At 55.6% G+C, this 17,208-nt stretch overlaps 1 protein-coding gene across 2 annotated transcripts; it reads left to right on the plus strand.

The window, feature by feature from the left end:
• The first annotated feature begins 677 nt into the window (after positions 1-677).
• On the plus strand, positions 678-10,820 carry STC1 (stanniocalcin 1). Of its 2 annotated transcripts, XM_026122397.2 has the most exons (5): positions 922-1,135; positions 2,975-3,117; positions 4,125-4,336; positions 7,758-7,975; positions 9,155-10,820. In XM_026122397.2, the coding sequence occupies exons 1-5, from the start codon at positions 1,018-1,020 to the stop codon at positions 9,187-9,189; spliced, it is 726 nt and encodes a 241-aa protein (XP_025978182.1). In that variant the 5' UTR covers positions 922-1,017; the 3' UTR covers positions 9,190-10,820. The 2 variants fall into 2 exon arrangements, with proteins under 2 accessions (XP_025978183.1, XP_025978182.1); XM_026122398.2 differs by having other exon boundaries at positions 678-1,135; positions 7,758-10,820.
• Positions 10,821-17,208: the final 6,388 nt, after the last annotated feature.

Below are 17,208 nucleotides of genomic sequence, written 5' to 3' on the forward strand. Positions count from 1 at the left end.
GTAATATTAGATATCTAAGTCTGACTTACTCTAAACTGCGGGAATTCGTAACTTTTTATCTCCAAATCTTCTTTCTCCATGCACCTTCCTGCTTTCATTTCAGCTCTAAGACTTAATACTCCTGCTTATGCTTTCATCCCTTAAGTACTCAGAGCCTTAAATCATCTCTGGTATACGGAATAATCGGTCCTCTAGTGCGTTAAGCCTCATTATGTGCCTATTAAAACGAAGATTAAATCGAGCATTAGGGTGCCTCTGCTCCCTCCTTCCCTTATGAAATCTGCAGAACAAGTCGGGGGGAACAACCTAAAGATGTTTGCTTGCGCAGGGGCGAGGGGGCATCTGCACGCGTCCAGGTGAGGCGCGGGGCGTCCGTGCGGGGCCGGCGGTGCAACGGCTCGGGGCACGTCCCGCCGTCCCTGCTGCCCAGCTGATGCAACCCTGCTAAAAGCCTGGGAAAATGCCTTTTCCCAAAGGGCAGGTGCCTCGGGGCGAGGTCCGGGGCTGCCCTGTCATTTCCTGGCACTCCGTGAGCCAGAGGAAGCCTCCCCCACGGCCCCCCCGCCTCGCCGGCGATGCACGGCCCTGTTATTGTTGCTTGGCAGGTACTTTTAATGGGCTGGAAAATATTCTTCCTGCGAAGTTGCAGTTTTCTGGGGCTTGAATGAGTCCCGGCTGCCATTGGCTGTGCCGGCGCCGCCGGATTGGCTCCGCGGCCGGGGGGGACCGATAAGGCCGGCTATAAAAGCCCCGGCTGGCGGCCGGTCCCCCAGCGAGCGGGAGCCAGCGGGCCGGCAGAGCGGCCGCCAGCGCTTCCCCAGCCCGGCACACTCCTCGCTCGCCGCCAGCGCCCGTCCGCATCCACGTCTTCGCTCGAGCCGCAGCGGGAGCGCGGAGCCGCACGCGCACAGACACACAGACACAGACACACACGCACACACGCACACGCACACACACACACACACCAAAAAAAAAAACCCACCCAAAAAACCACACTTAGCGGAAACTTGTCAGAGAATGCTCCTACAGTCCGGGCTGCTGCTGCTGCTGCTGATCAGTGCGTCCGCCTCCTACGAAGCCGAGCAGAATGACTCTGTGAGCCCCCGGAAAGCCCGGGTCGCAGCCCAGAACTCAGGTAACGCCGGCCCCGCAGCCCTGCCGCCGCTGCCCTTTTCTCGGTTGCAAACTTCGCGGCTGGTCGGCGCGAGTCTTGGTTTGAGGGACCGGTTCAGGAGAGCGTCGGTGTGCAGCGAGAGGGGAGACCCGTCTGGGAGCCGGGGTAGGGAGCGGCGTGCGCGCTGCTTGCAGGATGTAATCCCTTCGCTCCCCTCCTCCCCCATCTCCAAAATGAGTTCCATGCACTTTTTTCTTTTTCTGCTTGCCTTGCTTGCATGCATTTCTTTCTTCTTCCATCGCAGTTATACTTTGGTGTTAAATTCCTTGCTTACGAGGAAGTTGATAAAATCCTTGGAAATCTGATTGAACCATTGTTCTGCCCAACATCTGTACGTTCAAAGAGCAGGGAGAGCGCGATGCCACTTGGAAGAATGCAGTAACCTAGAAACTGTCCACAGCTAACGTTTATTTCCAAAATCCAATTGTGATCAGTTAGATGGTACCATAAAAATGAGATTGTGGCATTTAGCAAAGTCGCTTTTACAATGGGCAAAAAATTGCTGGCAAGTCAGCGCTGGATGTCGCTACTTCGTGCGCTGTAGATGCTTAGATAAGTTGGACACGTTGTCTTCCACAATGGAAATCAAAAATCCGTCTCCTCGTATGCTGAAAAGATATTAGGTCTCTAATTTGGAGCTCATTAGCAGATGTCTTATTTTAGCTCTGCAAGGCTCTGCAGCATTATACCAGGGTGTTTGCTCAATTTCCTTTTGTATTTGGTTGCTATAGAAACATAGGGTCTCACTCCTGCACTGTGCCTAAAACAATAAAAGCTTAATGCATACAAAGTCCGCTGAAAGCAAAGTTATAATGTGAACCTGTGGAAGCACAATTATGGAAATGACTTGTGTGATGGCGAGGTTATGAACTGGGGAGAGGACACTCTTACCAAATATTTCTCCCTTCAGGCACGTAAGCAATAGCGGAGCATGGTGGGGGGAGGAGGGGGCGGATTTCTTTTTCTTTTCCATAAAGATCCTAGTTATAAGCTACATCTTTCGGCTAAGACTTAGTTCTTAATAAGGTGTGTCCTCTTTGGCTGAATGCAAATCCTCACTTTTCCCACAGCTCCCACCTTGCTGCGAGACACCGGGTTTGCATTTCTTCCTAAAGAATGTCTCGTAACATGATCTGCAAAAGTAATGAATATGCCTTGCGCAGACACATACGGGGACAGATGTTCAGCTTACCAAAAAAGGTTAATCCCTGCTAACTTCAGGGCAGTAGTGCGGCAATACTGCTGATTCATTGTTAAAATGCACAGTATCTGCGCTCAAAAAGAGGGGAAGACATGATACCCTCCTGCTCAGACCGACTACTGCCTCACTGATTTTAATTATACATGGTCATCTCCATTACCTGAACTTTCTCCGGCTGAGCGTCCCTTCTCTTTGAAAATCTCTGGCAGTATGACCTTCCTCGGCTACGCTTGCAAAATGCTGGTACCATGGTAGTGTTTAGCACCAAGCAATTCGTTTAACTGCTTTGTAGTGCTAATAACTAATGTGCAAGCTAAAATCTTATTAAGAACTTATTAAGAACTAATTTCTAGTTGCTTTTGCTCTTTTGGAACAACCCGATACCTCCAACACTCGCGAAAGCAGGGCTTCCTCCGAATAACCGCAACTCTCGGGCGAGCTTGGGGCAATCGCCGTCAATCCGGTCTCACCTTCGGACGCGGTCTGTGCGCGCTCCCGCTCGCCTGCAGCGGGGCAGGACGCGGCGTACGCGTTGGGGGCTTCACGGCGCGCGCGGAGGGAGCGCGGAGGCGTAACCGGGCGCGTGGCTCTCTCTGCAGCCGAGGTGGTCCGCTGCCTGAACAGTGCCCTGCAGGTGGGCTGCGGGGCCTTCGCCTGCCTGGAGAACTCCACCTGCGACACCGATGGCATGTACGACATCTGCAAGTCCTTCCTGTACAGCGCTGCTAAGTTCGACACTCAGGTACCGTGCAGATAGAAATGGCACAAGTCTAATCTCTCGTAGAGCTTTCTTTTTGTTCCCGATTCAGCAAAGCACTTCTTCAAGTCCCAGGGCACTAAAACACGTGCTTAAATGCTTTGCTGAATTGAAGCCTTAATTTCTGTGGTCTCATGAAGGTGGGCTCTGTGCAGCCTTAACCCTTAGCTTCTGACAGCCCTTGCTGCTGCTGAGCTACTCCTGTGAACCACGGTTTTGGTTTTTTGGCCACAAATGCATCCTTCAGGGATACTTTCTACAGTACATTTTCCACATACTGTACGCTATGTGTGAGGACTTGGCAGGGAATATTTTGTGGGGCGGAGAGCTAAGTTTCCTCTTCAGGAGGAAATATAAACGTTCTTCTAACAAAGTAAGTCCTCTGACTGTGTGACCTGGCACAGGCGTGCGATTTGCATTGGAAGTCTCCAGGCCTGGGAATGCACAGCCAGATCAGCCTCTCCGGAGCTGCAGGCGCTCGCAGCAGAGTAAATAGGATAACATCAGAGGACTCTGGCTCTGTGTACTTTCTTTTTTCTACGTACTTTCTTCCCAAAATGAGCACGCTACCTTGTTCCCTGCACTCTCACCCCTGGAGACAAACTTAAAAGCACTTAAAACATCTTGAGATCCAGAAAACCAGCTGTGCTAAATCCCCAGGACGCCGTGAGTGGTTCAGCCCCCTCGCAGAGGGCAGAATTGGCCCATCTGTGATGCTGGCACTTGTAGGCCTGTTCCTGCAGAGACTTACATTGCTTAAACCCTTTGGGAACGGGAGCTGACTGCTCTCTCCGGATGGCGTGCATCCCAACGAAAACTGCTGACCACTGCTGCACATTAACTGTGCACGAGCGTTTAGGGCCAGTTCGCTGCCGTGCTTGGTAGTGACCTCCAGCAGGTCTCACAGCAGCAGCCTGCCCCAGCAGCAGATCTGGTAACACATTATTTTCTATGAACTCTGTTGCAATTTAATTTTTTTTTTCTGTTTCCAGGGAAAAGCTTTCGTGAAAGAAAGCTTGAAGTGCATTGCAAATGGAGTTACATCCAAGGTTTTCCTTGCCATCCGGAGGTGCTCCACTTTCCAAAGAATGATCTCTGAAGTGCAGGAGGAGTGTTACAGCAAGCTGGACATGTGCGGCATCGCGAAGCGGAACCCCGAAGCAATCACCGAAGTCGTCCAGCTTCCAAATCAGTTCTCAAACAGGTACGTGGGGCTTTCCAGAGCCAAAAGATATCAAACGCAAAAATGTGAAGCACAGAGAAAGAAATGAAAGGAACTGAGTTGTCTAACTTCTTGCAAGCCCTAATATAGCTTAGCCTAAATAATATTCTCTGCCTCTTCAAATTCTTGTTAAGTTTTACCAGCATTCTTCTGATTCTCTCTCTGGTAAATACTCTTATAAACACCTCCAGGGAAGAAACATAAAATTAACTAGACAGGCATAACTTTATAGCCTGGAGTTTGTTTAAATAGAGTAGTTCTTTTAGCTTGAATGCAATGTTATGCTAAATAGGGCTTTTAAATATCAAACCATTTTGACTAGTACAGTATCTTGGTAATACAGACCCCTTAAGAGCTTCTCAAGCTGTTACAACTTCATTCTCTTCTTCAGACTAGGCCACCTCCTTTTTTCTGTCTGTGTGGCACCCAGTACCTGAGGCCTTGCTCTGTCACTTACTGTGGTAGTACAAAGAACTAGGGAGGCTTGAAAAAGGGAACCAGCTCACAGGCTCATCTACAGCCTTATTCTGTCACAATCCAGTAGTTCATATTTCTAGGGCGAATCGGGTGTTTTTAACAATCTCTTCTGAGGTTGTTTTCACCCCTGTTTCTTTCTCGATAGCAAAGGCTGCCTGCAGAAACGGGCAGGTCGCACTGCTGCCTGGTGCCTCCCTCTGAGCCCAGCCGTGCCCTGCCCTGCTGTGCCCATCCTGCAAGGACAAGGCGCAGAGGGAGGCTTCAGGGAGCTGCTGCAGTCTGCGCAGTCACGCTGCAGGGCAGAGATTTCTTCCTCTAAATCCTGGAACAATCAGTGCTGAGTCTTGTGATTGGGATAAAAGGGATCTTTTCAAACAGTTTGAGTAAATATGCTCTAGAATTTGAGTGCAACCAGACCAAGCTGCAATTTAGCATGTTGGCTGGCTGCAGCAAACGCCAGAGCTCCTCCAAGGAAGCTATTTGACCAGCTTAAATCTAGAAGCCTCTGAACCCTACAGGCTTTTCCTGGTATGGGGATGCCAGAGATATATAGCAGTTGCATCTCTGACCAGCATGAATTTATTACAGAAAACTCTAGGCTATTATACCCAGAAAATTGCACCTGTGGGAGGGCAGTTCCTGTAAGCGAGGAAGGAATTGCTACGTAAGTGAGCTCATTCCCCATCAAATCAGGGGCAGAAACTTGGCTTTTCTCCCTCTGTCCTTCCCCCTCTTCCCCAGGCTGATGGGGAGAGGACTGCCCGAGCTTTCCCCCACGGGCCGCGGCAAACGGCAGGCAGCCCTGTCCCCGTGCCGGTGGCCTGTTTTGCAGTCTAGACGTGCTTCTCGTCACCGTATAGCTTTTCCCGGGTCAAGAAGACGTACCGAGTTGGCTGTACAATTCCACAGCCCTCGGAGGGCCGCGGGGGATGCACGGACACTCGCGGCGGGGAGGCTGCGGGCGCCGGCACCGTGTTCGGGATGGTCCCCGGGCCCGACCGGGGGCCGCTGGCCTGCAAGCCGGCAGCACCTCCTCCCCCACAGCCGCCGGCTCGTGTCAAAGCCAGAGGATATTATGACATGTTGAGTAACAAAAGCAGCAGGATTTCCCAGCTAATAGTTTACGTTAAGGTCTCCGAAAGCATCCTGCTTTCCCAGCCCCTGTCCCAACATAGCCACAGAATAAGAATGTGCCACTTGGCCTGGGACGCAGAGGGGAAGTAGTTAAAGGTCATAGCATCTTCCTGTGATTTAATCTCATGGCAGGAGCGGTGCAGAAGGAAAGGCTTTTTGCTTTTGCTCTTAGTCTAGCTACTGAAGGATATGAGTGAGCAGTTAGACTGCAGTTACAACTGTGAAAACCAGCACGCTGTATTTCTGCGAAGTAGCTGCAGCCAGCACAGCACGGCACAGCATCTAACTGTTTCCAGAGCCTTGTTAGAGGCAGGCTGATTCAGCCGGATGCATGGTTTGCACAGATGTGTTCATCATCATCTTGTGTGCATGCTTCAGACCTCAGTCTTAGTCCTGCCGGGTAGTGAGTGCATGCACCGGGCTCCAACGTGCCAACGCCCAGGCTTTTTTTACTTTAAGTGCAGCAGAAACCTTAACCTCACCTGACCTCCGCTGACTGCTGTAAAGGCTAGAGCGGAGAGTTCGGAAAGGAGTTTGAATGCGAACTCGCATTTCCCTCTTCCTTCCCCTCCTCCTCCCACAGGTTACTCTCTTCTCTGCTCCTATGGAAAAATGTCACGGTGACCTTAAAGACTTAAAATAAGTTCCCAGAAGTTGCAGGCAGCAGTAGTCCAGCAGATGTGGAATTACTCCCCTTCTCCCAGCTTCCTCCCGGTTAGGTGGCTGTCCTCGCGCTTTGCCCTGGCCGGACGGCCGTGCTCGGCCAGCGCCGCTCGCCCCACGTGCCAGGCGTGCGCGGAGCTGTGCCGCTGGTGCCGCAGCCCGGGGAAGGATCGCTCTTCGGAGCGCTGGTCTCCGCTTGGTTCAAGCTGAGCTGGGGAAACAGGTCGGCACAATTTCCCGGCTGCCTCCCGGAGCGAGGGGAGCACGCTGGGGCCCGCGGGACGGTGAGAACGCAGCAGCCGGCTGCGGAGACGGCAGGCGCGGAGCAGGGGGAAGCATAAGGTCCTCGCTGTGATTTAATGCATGGTCAGCTTGTTGGAAGTGACTACTGACTGTATGTCCCGAGAATCTGTCCCCAGTGAATACGTGCATCTGTCGGGCTCTCGGGCTTGCCCTGAGCCAGCTTCTTCTTCCTCCGATCCCTTTCTAAAGGCTGTGCATGAAAGCGAAGGGCGGGGGGAAGGGATGCTGCCAAACCTCCTTGGAAGTAGTGGATCCCGTTGTAGGAAAGGTCGTACCGGCTTAGACCAGTAGTCTTAGTCTGTTGTCCTGCCTGAGGATGGGCAGTATCTGCCTTTCTTAGAAAAAGATGCACGAAAACTCTTTTTCTCCCTACAGCTCTAGAAACTCTGCTTGTTTGGCTGGGAGTCAAACGCACCCTGGAGCCAGCTACTGCCTCGACTTAGCTGCTCGCTGTTATCTCCTTCCCGCTCCATCAGTGTGACATCAAAATAAGTCATGCTTCTAGCCTTACCTTGTAGAGATGGGGCAGCTGCTCACTTAAGACAACTAAAGTAGGAGTTTGCCAGGTTATGTCCCCTCAATATGTCACAAACTCATCGGGGCACAGCATCTCCAAGGCGACGGCATCTGTTAGGTGCAATGAGAATACCTAAGTTGTGTACAGTGAAATCCATCTCAAACACCCCGTAAATAACTTAACAATTCTGATTCTCTCACACTGTTGTCCCCTGCTGAGGTGGGTCTCCGGGCTCGGGAGCAGCTCTTCCTTTGTTCCTTTGGTCTTGCTGGCAGATGCCTTGAATAACGGCTGGTAACTCTTGCGCAGGTATTACAACAAGCTGGTGAGAAGCTTATTGGAGTGCGACGAAGAGACTGTCAACACCATCAAGGACAGCTTGATGGAGAAGATCGGACCCAACATGGCAAGCCTCTTCCACCTGCTGCAGACAGACCACTGCTCGCAAGCCCACCCGCGAGCGGACTTCGCCAGGAGACGAATCACGGAGCCTCAGAAGCTAAAACTCTACTTCAGGAACCTCCGAGGTGAGGGGTCTGTCCCGGCCCACACCAAGCGCACCTCTTCCGAAAGCGCGTGACCCTGCCGGGGCGCGCCCGTGGGTGTGTAAGGGATGCTAGGCGCTACCAAAGCTGACGTCTCTCTTCTAGAAGAGTAATGCACCCAAACCAAGTGTACTGTAGCTAGTTTTAATAACAACTAGGAACTGGTTTTAGATTTAGTCATTGGTATTTTCTATTCCTCTCGAACAAACTTTTGCATGGATCTGTGTTCAGTGTCTCAGCTTTCCCGCCGTCAAAGTGTCTCCATCTCTTTTTCTTTTCCCCCACAGAAATATATCCAAAACAATCTTAGTCTTAAATATAACCATACAGTAGTCAGGCCTTCAGACACCAAACCCTAAACGTACTGTAGCGCTAACACCATTGAAGTCTGGAGATTTGGCACCACGGAGAATAGCTCCTCTATTCTCCCTCGCAGAAAGCTGGTAGGCGACGATAGATGCACTAACAACTATTGCACATCCTGAAGATGGCAATGGAATTCGTGTTATGAATCTGTGCTGGCCATGGACGAATATGAATGTCATATTCCTGGTCTCTTAGTGTCATACGGTCCTAACCCTTCCAACACAGCTCCCCTGGCTGGTTAATTTACCAAACTCGCTAGCTGTGGCTGGTTCTAGTTACCGTGACCTGGCACCACAGTGCAAAATGAGCTAAAACACCCCCCACCACCACCAAATCAGCAGAGGAGCATTTTGTACTGTGGAAATCATCAAAGGAGGTGCCGGTCTATGGTTAAGGCTAGTCAGAAGGTTACATAATCTTGCATTGTATTTAAAAGCTAACATCTATGTACTGTATTTAACTGTCTAAAGCTTTAAAAGAAACCTAACACAAACAAGCCCTTTCTTAAGACTAGAGTATTAAAGGTCTTGCTCTAACTGTGGTATAAATAGTTTTAAAATCTGTCATGTACTGTACATAAATTCCACAAGAGTCTGCTTAAAAGAAGCAGAATATAATAACTTTATTGCATAAACTTAGTTTTGTAAGTTAGCTATTTTCTTTTTTTCCTGGAAACAGTATCTCTGTCATATTCGAAAGTTCACATTCTACTTTGTGGCCTTTTTATAATGGAAGAGAGATGTTTAAGACAGAAACGATTCAGACAGGGCCAGAAACAAGCCTCTCTTTTCATAGGTAACGTGAGTTGGGACCGGCCAGAGCGGCCGTGAAGCCGTGCTGCTCCCCGGGGCAGAGCAGGGCAGGGATGCCGGGGGGCAGCACACGCAGGCGGAGCGGCTGCTTTGGGAGCTCAGAGCCGCCACGGCGGGTAAAAATCCCCTTAGAAAGGTGAGTGCTGGGGAAAGGCAGGAAAAATCCTGAGGCTCTCTCAAACCCGAAACGTAAAACAACGTGCCTGTCTTTAAAAGGCCCCGTGGGGCAGGGCTCGCGCCTCGGCCTCTGCCCGCGTGCCCCCGCGGCGGCCGCATCCTGCCCGGTAGCCTGCCTGGCCGCGGGGAGCCCAGCAAAGCCGCATCGCGGCGTGAGGCCGGTGCCGCGCTCCAGGCCGACCCGCTCACCTCCATCTGCCGAGCGGTGACTCTCGCTCAACTAGTTAGAGAGCTAATAAAGGAGGGATCTATTTTTCTTTTCAAAATCTAAAGCAATATAACTTTTTTTTTTAAACCACAAAGCCTTTAAACAATAACTTGCTGCTAATACATTGAAACCAGATGCAGTGGCAGCATTTCTAATATTGCTGTCTTCATTAAATGTAGCCCAAAAGTGCTGTCATAAAATTGTAAGCGGCAAAAAATGTTGCTGACGGTAGAGGTTTTCGGGGTTTTTTGTTTTGTTTTGTTTAACTACTCTGAATCGCGCAGTCCGGAGCAGGCAAGATGCGATGCTGCAGCTCCTTCTTCAATCGCAGTCAGGTATAGCGAGGCCAGCCGGGACAAGGGGGAGGGCTCGGCTGCCCCCACCCCGTCTCCTTGGGTTGTCATAATTAATTTGATTTTCCCAGTGGGAATTTAACCTTTTCTTTTCTCCTTGACATGGGCGGGAAGAGGATTGGGAATAAACTTTCCCCTGGTTTGATTCGCTCTGGCATCGGGGTAAAAGCAAGCTGTGCACACCGGTGCAGCGCCCGCACGGCGCCTCCGCGGCCTCGCAAGATTTTGAGCTGCTTCACGTGTCACCTTTTTTTCTTTTCCAATGCTAAAATAGTAAGGAAGCCACGAGCACGTATCCGTAAGACCAAAAGCCCGGGGCTTCCCCTTGCCTGACTTGCGCACGGAGCCCATGGCGGGTGAGCGGCGGGGGCGGCTCGCGAGGATGCCGAATCGCAGGTGGCTGAGTGGGGGGGAGCGATCCCCCCCGGGACGGGGAGTGATGCTCAATATTAAGTCCAGCTATTTCACGTTTTATTTAATCTCTAATGCTTTATTTTTTTAATCTTGCGTTCATTGCAAAATGATTTCTCTCGGGGGCGGGGAGGGGCTTATCTAGAAACGTTTGCATGATTCTCATTGTGATTTGTTTGCACTTTAGATGTTTTGTGCCATTATAAATTTGCATTATGTATTTATAATTTAAAGATACCTAGAGAGGGGGAGAGTTTGGTTTTTTTGTTTTTTGCTGAGTACTGGAATAAACAGTGAGCATATCTGGTATATGTCATTATTTATTGTTTAAATTACATTTTTAAAGCTCAGTGTGTTCATATAAAGGTTATTTGAAACATATCATAGTAATGAGAAAGATGCAAGTTATTTTCTTTGCTTATTTTTATAATTAAAGATGCATAACATAATGAGGCCTATGTTGGATTTTCTTCTGCAATGAAATAAAATGTCACATTTAAGGCTTTTTGCGTCTGGCTCTCACTGAACTGTACTGAGCAGGGTGCTACCGGCGCGTGAGCGGTTCTGCACTCACCTTCGACCCACGTCGCGGCGTTCGGGGCTGCTCCGGGTGCCGGATAGCGCGGGTTTAAATCCTGCCGTGTAGCAGACGCGAAGCCGGAGGTTTGTCCCGCACGGCGGTCTTGACCCTGGTACCAGTGATGCTTAAAAAGAAAAGAGAAAGGGGGTAAGGAGGGAGCGGGGGATCCCGGACATCTCGCCTCCTCTGGCTGGAATAACCCTCGGCCCGGCCTGGCCTGGCCCTGCTGCGCGGCTCGGCCCCGGGCAGCCGCGAGCAGCCGCAAAGCCCCGCGCTGGTGCGGTTCTTGCCGTGCCTCACTTCATAGTCCAACTGAGACACAATTTACAATTTACTGGTAGTAAAATCAAGGCAGAAACGTTCTTTTAACGATTGCATCCCTGGCAGCAGTGCAGGGAGGAGAGAGGATCTTGAGTTTGGACTTTGGTGCGCAGGGAAAGGTGCCTGTCTGCTTCGTTGGGGATAGCTCTAATTTCTAGTGGAAGATCAGAAAAAAGTGTATTAATCACCAGAGGAAGACTAGCAGACTAATTCAGACTGAGTGCTTCAAAAGCTATTGCAAACCTTAAAAACCTACGTTCCCCATCGTACTGAAGCAAGACTTGTTCAAGCGAACGAAAGACTAAAGATAAACGATTTGTCTGAGGCCCAACGTACATGATGGCCTGCTGCTGTCCTTTTCTAAAGTTTCATTACCAAAAAAATGGGGAAAAAACAATCCCTTGGGCTTGTCCTGGCCCTCACCCTTCCGCTCCCTCCTGGCGCGGGGAGCTCGCGGCACGAACCGCTCGGCAGCGACGCCTGGGCCCGGCCCCCGCGTCCTGCTCCTGCGGCGCAGAAAGAGAAAAAGCGGGGGAAAAAAAGAAAAAAAAAGTCACAATATAATAAAGGACATTGTCTTTGCCGGCGTGATTCAGCCAGTATGACCGGGAACAGGGAAGATGCTAAAAAAAAAAAAAAAAAAAAAAAAAAAAAGGAGGATGCTAAAAATCCAGCACAAGTTCAGCGGGGCTGAATCTGGAGGAGCCGCGGCACAGGCGGGGATGGCTGCTGACGGGGTGGTGTGACGAAGTGCCACGGCCTCAGCTGCAGAGCTGCGCGCCTGGCCGAGCCCTGTGCACACCTCATGTAAGGAGTCTGACCCAAAATTACGCTGATTTTTGCTTTTTAGGGGTTTTTTTTTTTTTGCACTGTGGAAGCCCTGCCTCCGCAGGGGCTGGCTGGAGGCGTCCCGAGGGCTCCCGCGAGCTCGGGGAGGTGTGCGACAGCCTAAGGCAGCCGCGGAAAACACTTCGGGGGGGGGGGGGGTATGTAATTATATTCAGAGCCTGTACGTACCTAGGGATGCACAGCGGTCCCGCGCCCAGGCACCTGCCACCGAGCCCATCCATCGAGCCCGTATGGAAAGGCAAAAAAAGCATTTTTACAGAAACTGGGGTCCCTCCATTCCCAGTCCGGGAGAAGACGCTCACTGGGGCCTTGCACGGTTCTCATGGGCCTGGACTCTTGTGGTCTTATCCCTTGTGGCTATTTATCCAAAAAAAAAAAAAAAAAAAAAAAAAAAACCAAAAAAGCCCCCACAACCTGTTCAGCTTTCCCTAAATACGCATTTACGCCTGCAGTGACCGTGCAGAGCAGAGCCCTCACGGGGCGACACCACCTGAGCACCAAAGATTAAAATGAAAAAAAATAATCTAAACAGAACGAGAGGAGCCGGCGTGTTTTCCCGGCTTTGTCGCGCCTCTGCCCCTCGTCCTCGTGGCGGGCTGCCGGCTGCTTTAATCGCGCCGGGCGGGATAACGGGGAGCTGAGCTTCACCCAGCAGGCGCCGGCCCTGAACGCCGCTTCAGCGCAGCAGCCGCCCCTGAACCCCGCGAAATGCAGAACTAAACAGCGGGACTTGGCACCTGTGCAAACCAGCAGCGGCCACATCGGGGCGCAGGACATGCGCCGAGGCCGGGCCGGTCTCAGCAGAGCATCAGCACAGCCGCGGCCCACGGGCGAGGAGCGCTGCCGGCTGCCCTCCGTCCCCCGGGCTCGGGGCTGCGTCTCGGGAAGCGGCTCGCGGCCAGCGTGTGCGCAAAGGCCAGCGAGGCCGACGGCGAGGACACCTATGACCTGCGAGCGCCGGTGACGGCGGAGGCATTGCCCCTGCCCGGCGCGTTATTCGAGGCTGCACTTCACCGAAAGAGCATCGCGCCCAGCGCTGCGCCGCGCGGCATCCCCCGCTGACCTCGGAGGGAAAGTTAAGCAATTCGCCTCGTCCTCGGCGCTTTTTAGCTCAGATATTTTAAGTCGCCTTCTGGCCCGAGTCCCAGGTGCTCTTTCTTCAATTTAAATAAATATCTCCGAATTAAAAAGAAAAAAAAAGGCAAAACAAAACACGACACAAAGCAAACACATGTGCACGGCGCTCGGTCGTTCCAAAGCAGAGAGCAAAGCCAGGCAGCTTCGCCAGGCCCCGTCCGCCCACTTAGCCGAGCCCGGCAAAAGCAGTAATAAATAACACTTGTGCTGCGCTCGATGCGACCGTCCCGCCATCGATGCGGCCACGCGGGCTGGCGGCTGCTCCACGGGCTCCCACGGCCCGGCTGCTCCGGTGGGACGGCTGCTCCGGCGGGACGGCTGCTCCGGCGGGACGGCTGCCCGCGGCCCTCCGCCTGCTCCCGGGCAATGCCCCAACCCAGCGCCCGGCTTTGCCCACGCTGAGACGCCCTTTCTGCACTTTCTACGGTTGCAAAGTTAAATTTTAGCCCATGGAGTCTGCAAAGGAGAAAAATCTTTGCTTTTCTCATGGTGTTTCCCAAAAACATGGGCTCAAAAAATCTGGAGAGCAAGAGAGACGCTGTCTCTGCCCGCCCTCCCCTCTGCTCGCTGGCTGCCATCGCTCCCATCTTCCGCCTTACGCCACTGCCGAAAGCAGCTGGGAGGAGGAGGAGGAGGAGGAGGAGGAAGGAGACGACCCTTCCCAACGCTGCTCCGGCTACCACAAGTGTTTGCAAAGTTGCCTTTTAAAAAGCTGGCGCCGGGGAGGGTGTTTCCAGGCCGGCGGTTTCAGGGCCGGCTCGTGGCCAGGCCGGGCATGGCTGCGGTGGCCTGGGACGGGGCTCGGCCCGCCGGCAGATGCGCGTCCAGTGGCAGCCGCGGGGAGCCGGATCCGCCGGGAGAGGCAGGGGCTCTGCCGCCACGGGACCGCCGCTGCCGCGAGCAGCTTTCTCCTGGTCTCCCCTAACCTGGTTAAGAGCAGCAGCGATGCCCCGGGCAGCTGCAACGAGAGCAACTCGCCGGTCAGAAGCGGCAGATGATTTACGAGGGTTTCTGAGATGCTCTCAGCTCGTCCCCAGCCCCCGGGGCCTGCCGAAACCCGGGGCCTGCCGAAACCCGGGCCCGCGGAGACGGCGGCGCGGCCAGGCCCCGGGTGTCGGTGCGGGAGCCGCCGCCGAGCTGGTTTGGGGGTGTCGGTGCCCCCGACCCAGAGCACTTTTCTGCCCCAGCCGCTGGATTTGTTTTCCCCGCGGCTGCAGCCCCTCGCCCCCGTGCCGGCCGGGGGGCGGTTTATTCACCCCGCCGCCCCCATGGCCCGGTGCGGCTGGCTCGGCGGCGGGGGAGACCCCGGCGCAGCGCGGCAGGGCCGTCAGCAGACACCCGGGAGTTTTAACGGCCGGAGCCGCTCGCTGCGCCCCGATAAGGCCGCGGGGGCGGGGGGCGGGGGGCGGCTCCCCCCGGCGCGGCGCTGCCTTGGGGGGGGCTCGGGGGGGGGGGGCACGCAAGACCTAGGTGGTCCGCGCCTTATCAGCCCTTATCTCCCCGCGCCGCTCGCTAATGTGACCTTAATGGAGGCTAAAACCGCCGCGACGCGGTTTACTGCGGCTTAGCGCCCCCCCCCCCCCCGCTTCCCCCCGATTTGGCGACCCCGCGGCCGCCCTCGCCCGCCTCCCCCCCCCCCCCTCCAGGCCGGGGGTGGCGCTTGCCGGCGGCCGGGCCCAGGCGCGGAGCGGAGCAGCGCGGCCCCCCGATGCCGCCCGCCCCCTTCTCCGTGCGCCGCATCCTCCGCCCGCAGCGGCCGGGCGCCCCCGGGGGCTCCGCGCCGCCCCCCGCCCCGCCGGGATGCCACGAAGAGCCGCAGCCGCGTAAGTGACCGCGCGGGCACCGGCCGCAGCCCCCCCCGCGCCCGGGGGCAGCGGCGAGGGCACCTTCCGCGGCGGCGGCGGCGGCTTGGCGGGTCCCGGCGGAGTTTGTTTCTTTCCCCGCTGTTCGCGCTGGGAAGCGTCGTTTCCCCCCCCCCGCCCCCCCCGGCCCTTTTTCCCGGGGCGGCGTTTGCTGGGGGCGTTCGACGCCTCCCGCGCCGGGACGGTTCCTGCCGCAGCCGAAAAATCGCCGCCGCTTTCGGTGCCGCAAACGCTTAATCCGATGCTCCGCAAATGGCCGGGCCGGGGCGGGAGGCGGCGCGGGGGGGGCAGCCCGGGGGGGGGCGCAGCCCGGGGGGGGTCGCTCGGACGCGGAGCGGAACCAAAGCGAAACGAAGACGCCGCCGGCTCCCGCCTTCCTCCGCCGCCCCGTCGGGGCTGCGGCTCCGCTTAACCTCGGGGAGCTGCGGGACCCCCCCCCTCCTCGGGCGCCGGAGGAAGATCCAGCTGCCGCCGCCCCCCCCCGCGGGGCAGGACCCCCCCCCCCGGTTTTGGCTCGGGGGGACCCAAACCCGCGGCCACGGCGCGTCCCGCCCCCCCCCCCCCCCCCCCCCGTGTCCCTCCGGGCTGCAGCTGCCTCGCTGCGGCACCCGCGGCAGCACCGGCTTTGCTAGGAGCGACCGAAGTGAGGCTTAGTCCGAAATTCCCACAGCAGGCAGGTTTGTAGTTCCCTCCGAAAAAAGGGGGGAATTTGTGAATTTCCATTAAACCTCACACAAACGCTCCTATTAAATTCGGGCAATAGATACCCCCCCCCCATCTTATTCCCGAGGGGCCCCGGTCCGGGCTGCTCCCTCCTCCGAAACGGCGCCTTCCCCGGGTCTCACTTTGCTTCGGGTCTGCCTCGCTGCGGGGAGGTGCCCGCCCGCTCGACGCCCGCCCGCTCGACGCCCGCCCTTACGCCTATAGCGGCTGCTGCGGCGCCTATAGCTGCAGCCCCTGCGGCGCCGGCTACGGCTGTGCCGGGGGGCCCGAGGCGCCCGCTGTGGCCCCCATCCAGCCCCCGCGCTCGCCGGCGGGCAGCGGCGCTTGGTGAGCGGCCGCGGGGGCCGGGACGGAGCCCAGGGGACCCCTCCGGACACCCGCCCTTCCCCGCGGTGGCGTTGGGGACCCAGCGACGGCGGGTGCTTATTTATTGGAGCACAACCGAGCCGGAGCCTGGCCCTTCCCGGCCCTTCCCGGCCTGACGCTGGGGACGGGGACGCGGGGAGAGCGGCACTGCTTCCCGAGGACGGCTGGAGAACAGGGGCTGCGCACATCACCGTGCCTTCGCCTTCTTATGAACGCTATTGAACGCCCAGAGTTCCTCTTCAGTCTTTTGGGATGCATTTCTGACCTGTATTTCCGAGTATCTTCCCAGCACCGTTTTTCGTTTGTGTCTTTAGTACTACTACTATTTACGATTAAAAAGAACTGGTGAAACACGTGCGTGTTCCCTCTCTCACCGTTCCTCACCGACTGGTTCAACTTTTCCCCGCCACAATTTGCACCCGAGCCCCAGAATCTGGCCCAAAGCGGAAACTGGGACCCTGTCTCCCGTGCCCCGGCGGGACGCGGCCCGGCGCTCCGAGCGCGGCGGCTCCCGAGGTTTCGCCCCGACGGGCCGGTTGTTTTGCGGAGAACTTTTTCGAGCGGCTCTTCCCAGAGCGGCCTGGGCTTTGCCTTGTTTGCTTTGAGTTTTAGCTCTTTATGCTGTTAAAAGCAAGCAAAACACTGCGCGGACGATTACTTTTCCTCGCCGTCGCAAAGCCCCGGCCCTCGCCCTCGAAACCAAAACCCTCCCGTGACGGCACCGGCACCGGCACCGGCACCAGCATCGGCCCCGGGGGGGTTTCCAGGGAATCCTCCTTTCCCTTTATTTTCTTTTAAGGTTAAAGGGGGGCAAAGAAAGACGCTGGGTTTTTCGGCGGGGGAAGGAGGGCTAGCTGCAAATTAAAGCCGCACGAAGAGAGGACCCGGCCGGCGCCGCGGTGCCCCGGTAGCGGGCGGCTCGGGGTGCCGGTGCCGCCAGCACGCTTCCCGCGGGATGCCATCCCGGTCCTGCTTCCCGGGGCGCGGGGGGCCGCGTTGGGAGCGGGGCTGCCGGGCAGGGCGTCCCCGGGCGGCATCGCCAATCAGGCC

Source organism: Dromaius novaehollandiae, chromosome 26, assembly GCF_036370855.1.
Source record: "Dromaius novaehollandiae isolate bDroNov1 chromosome 26, bDroNov1.hap1, whole genome shotgun sequence".
Classification (NCBI taxonomy): Eukaryota; Metazoa; Chordata; class Aves; order Casuariiformes; family Dromaiidae; genus Dromaius; species Dromaius novaehollandiae.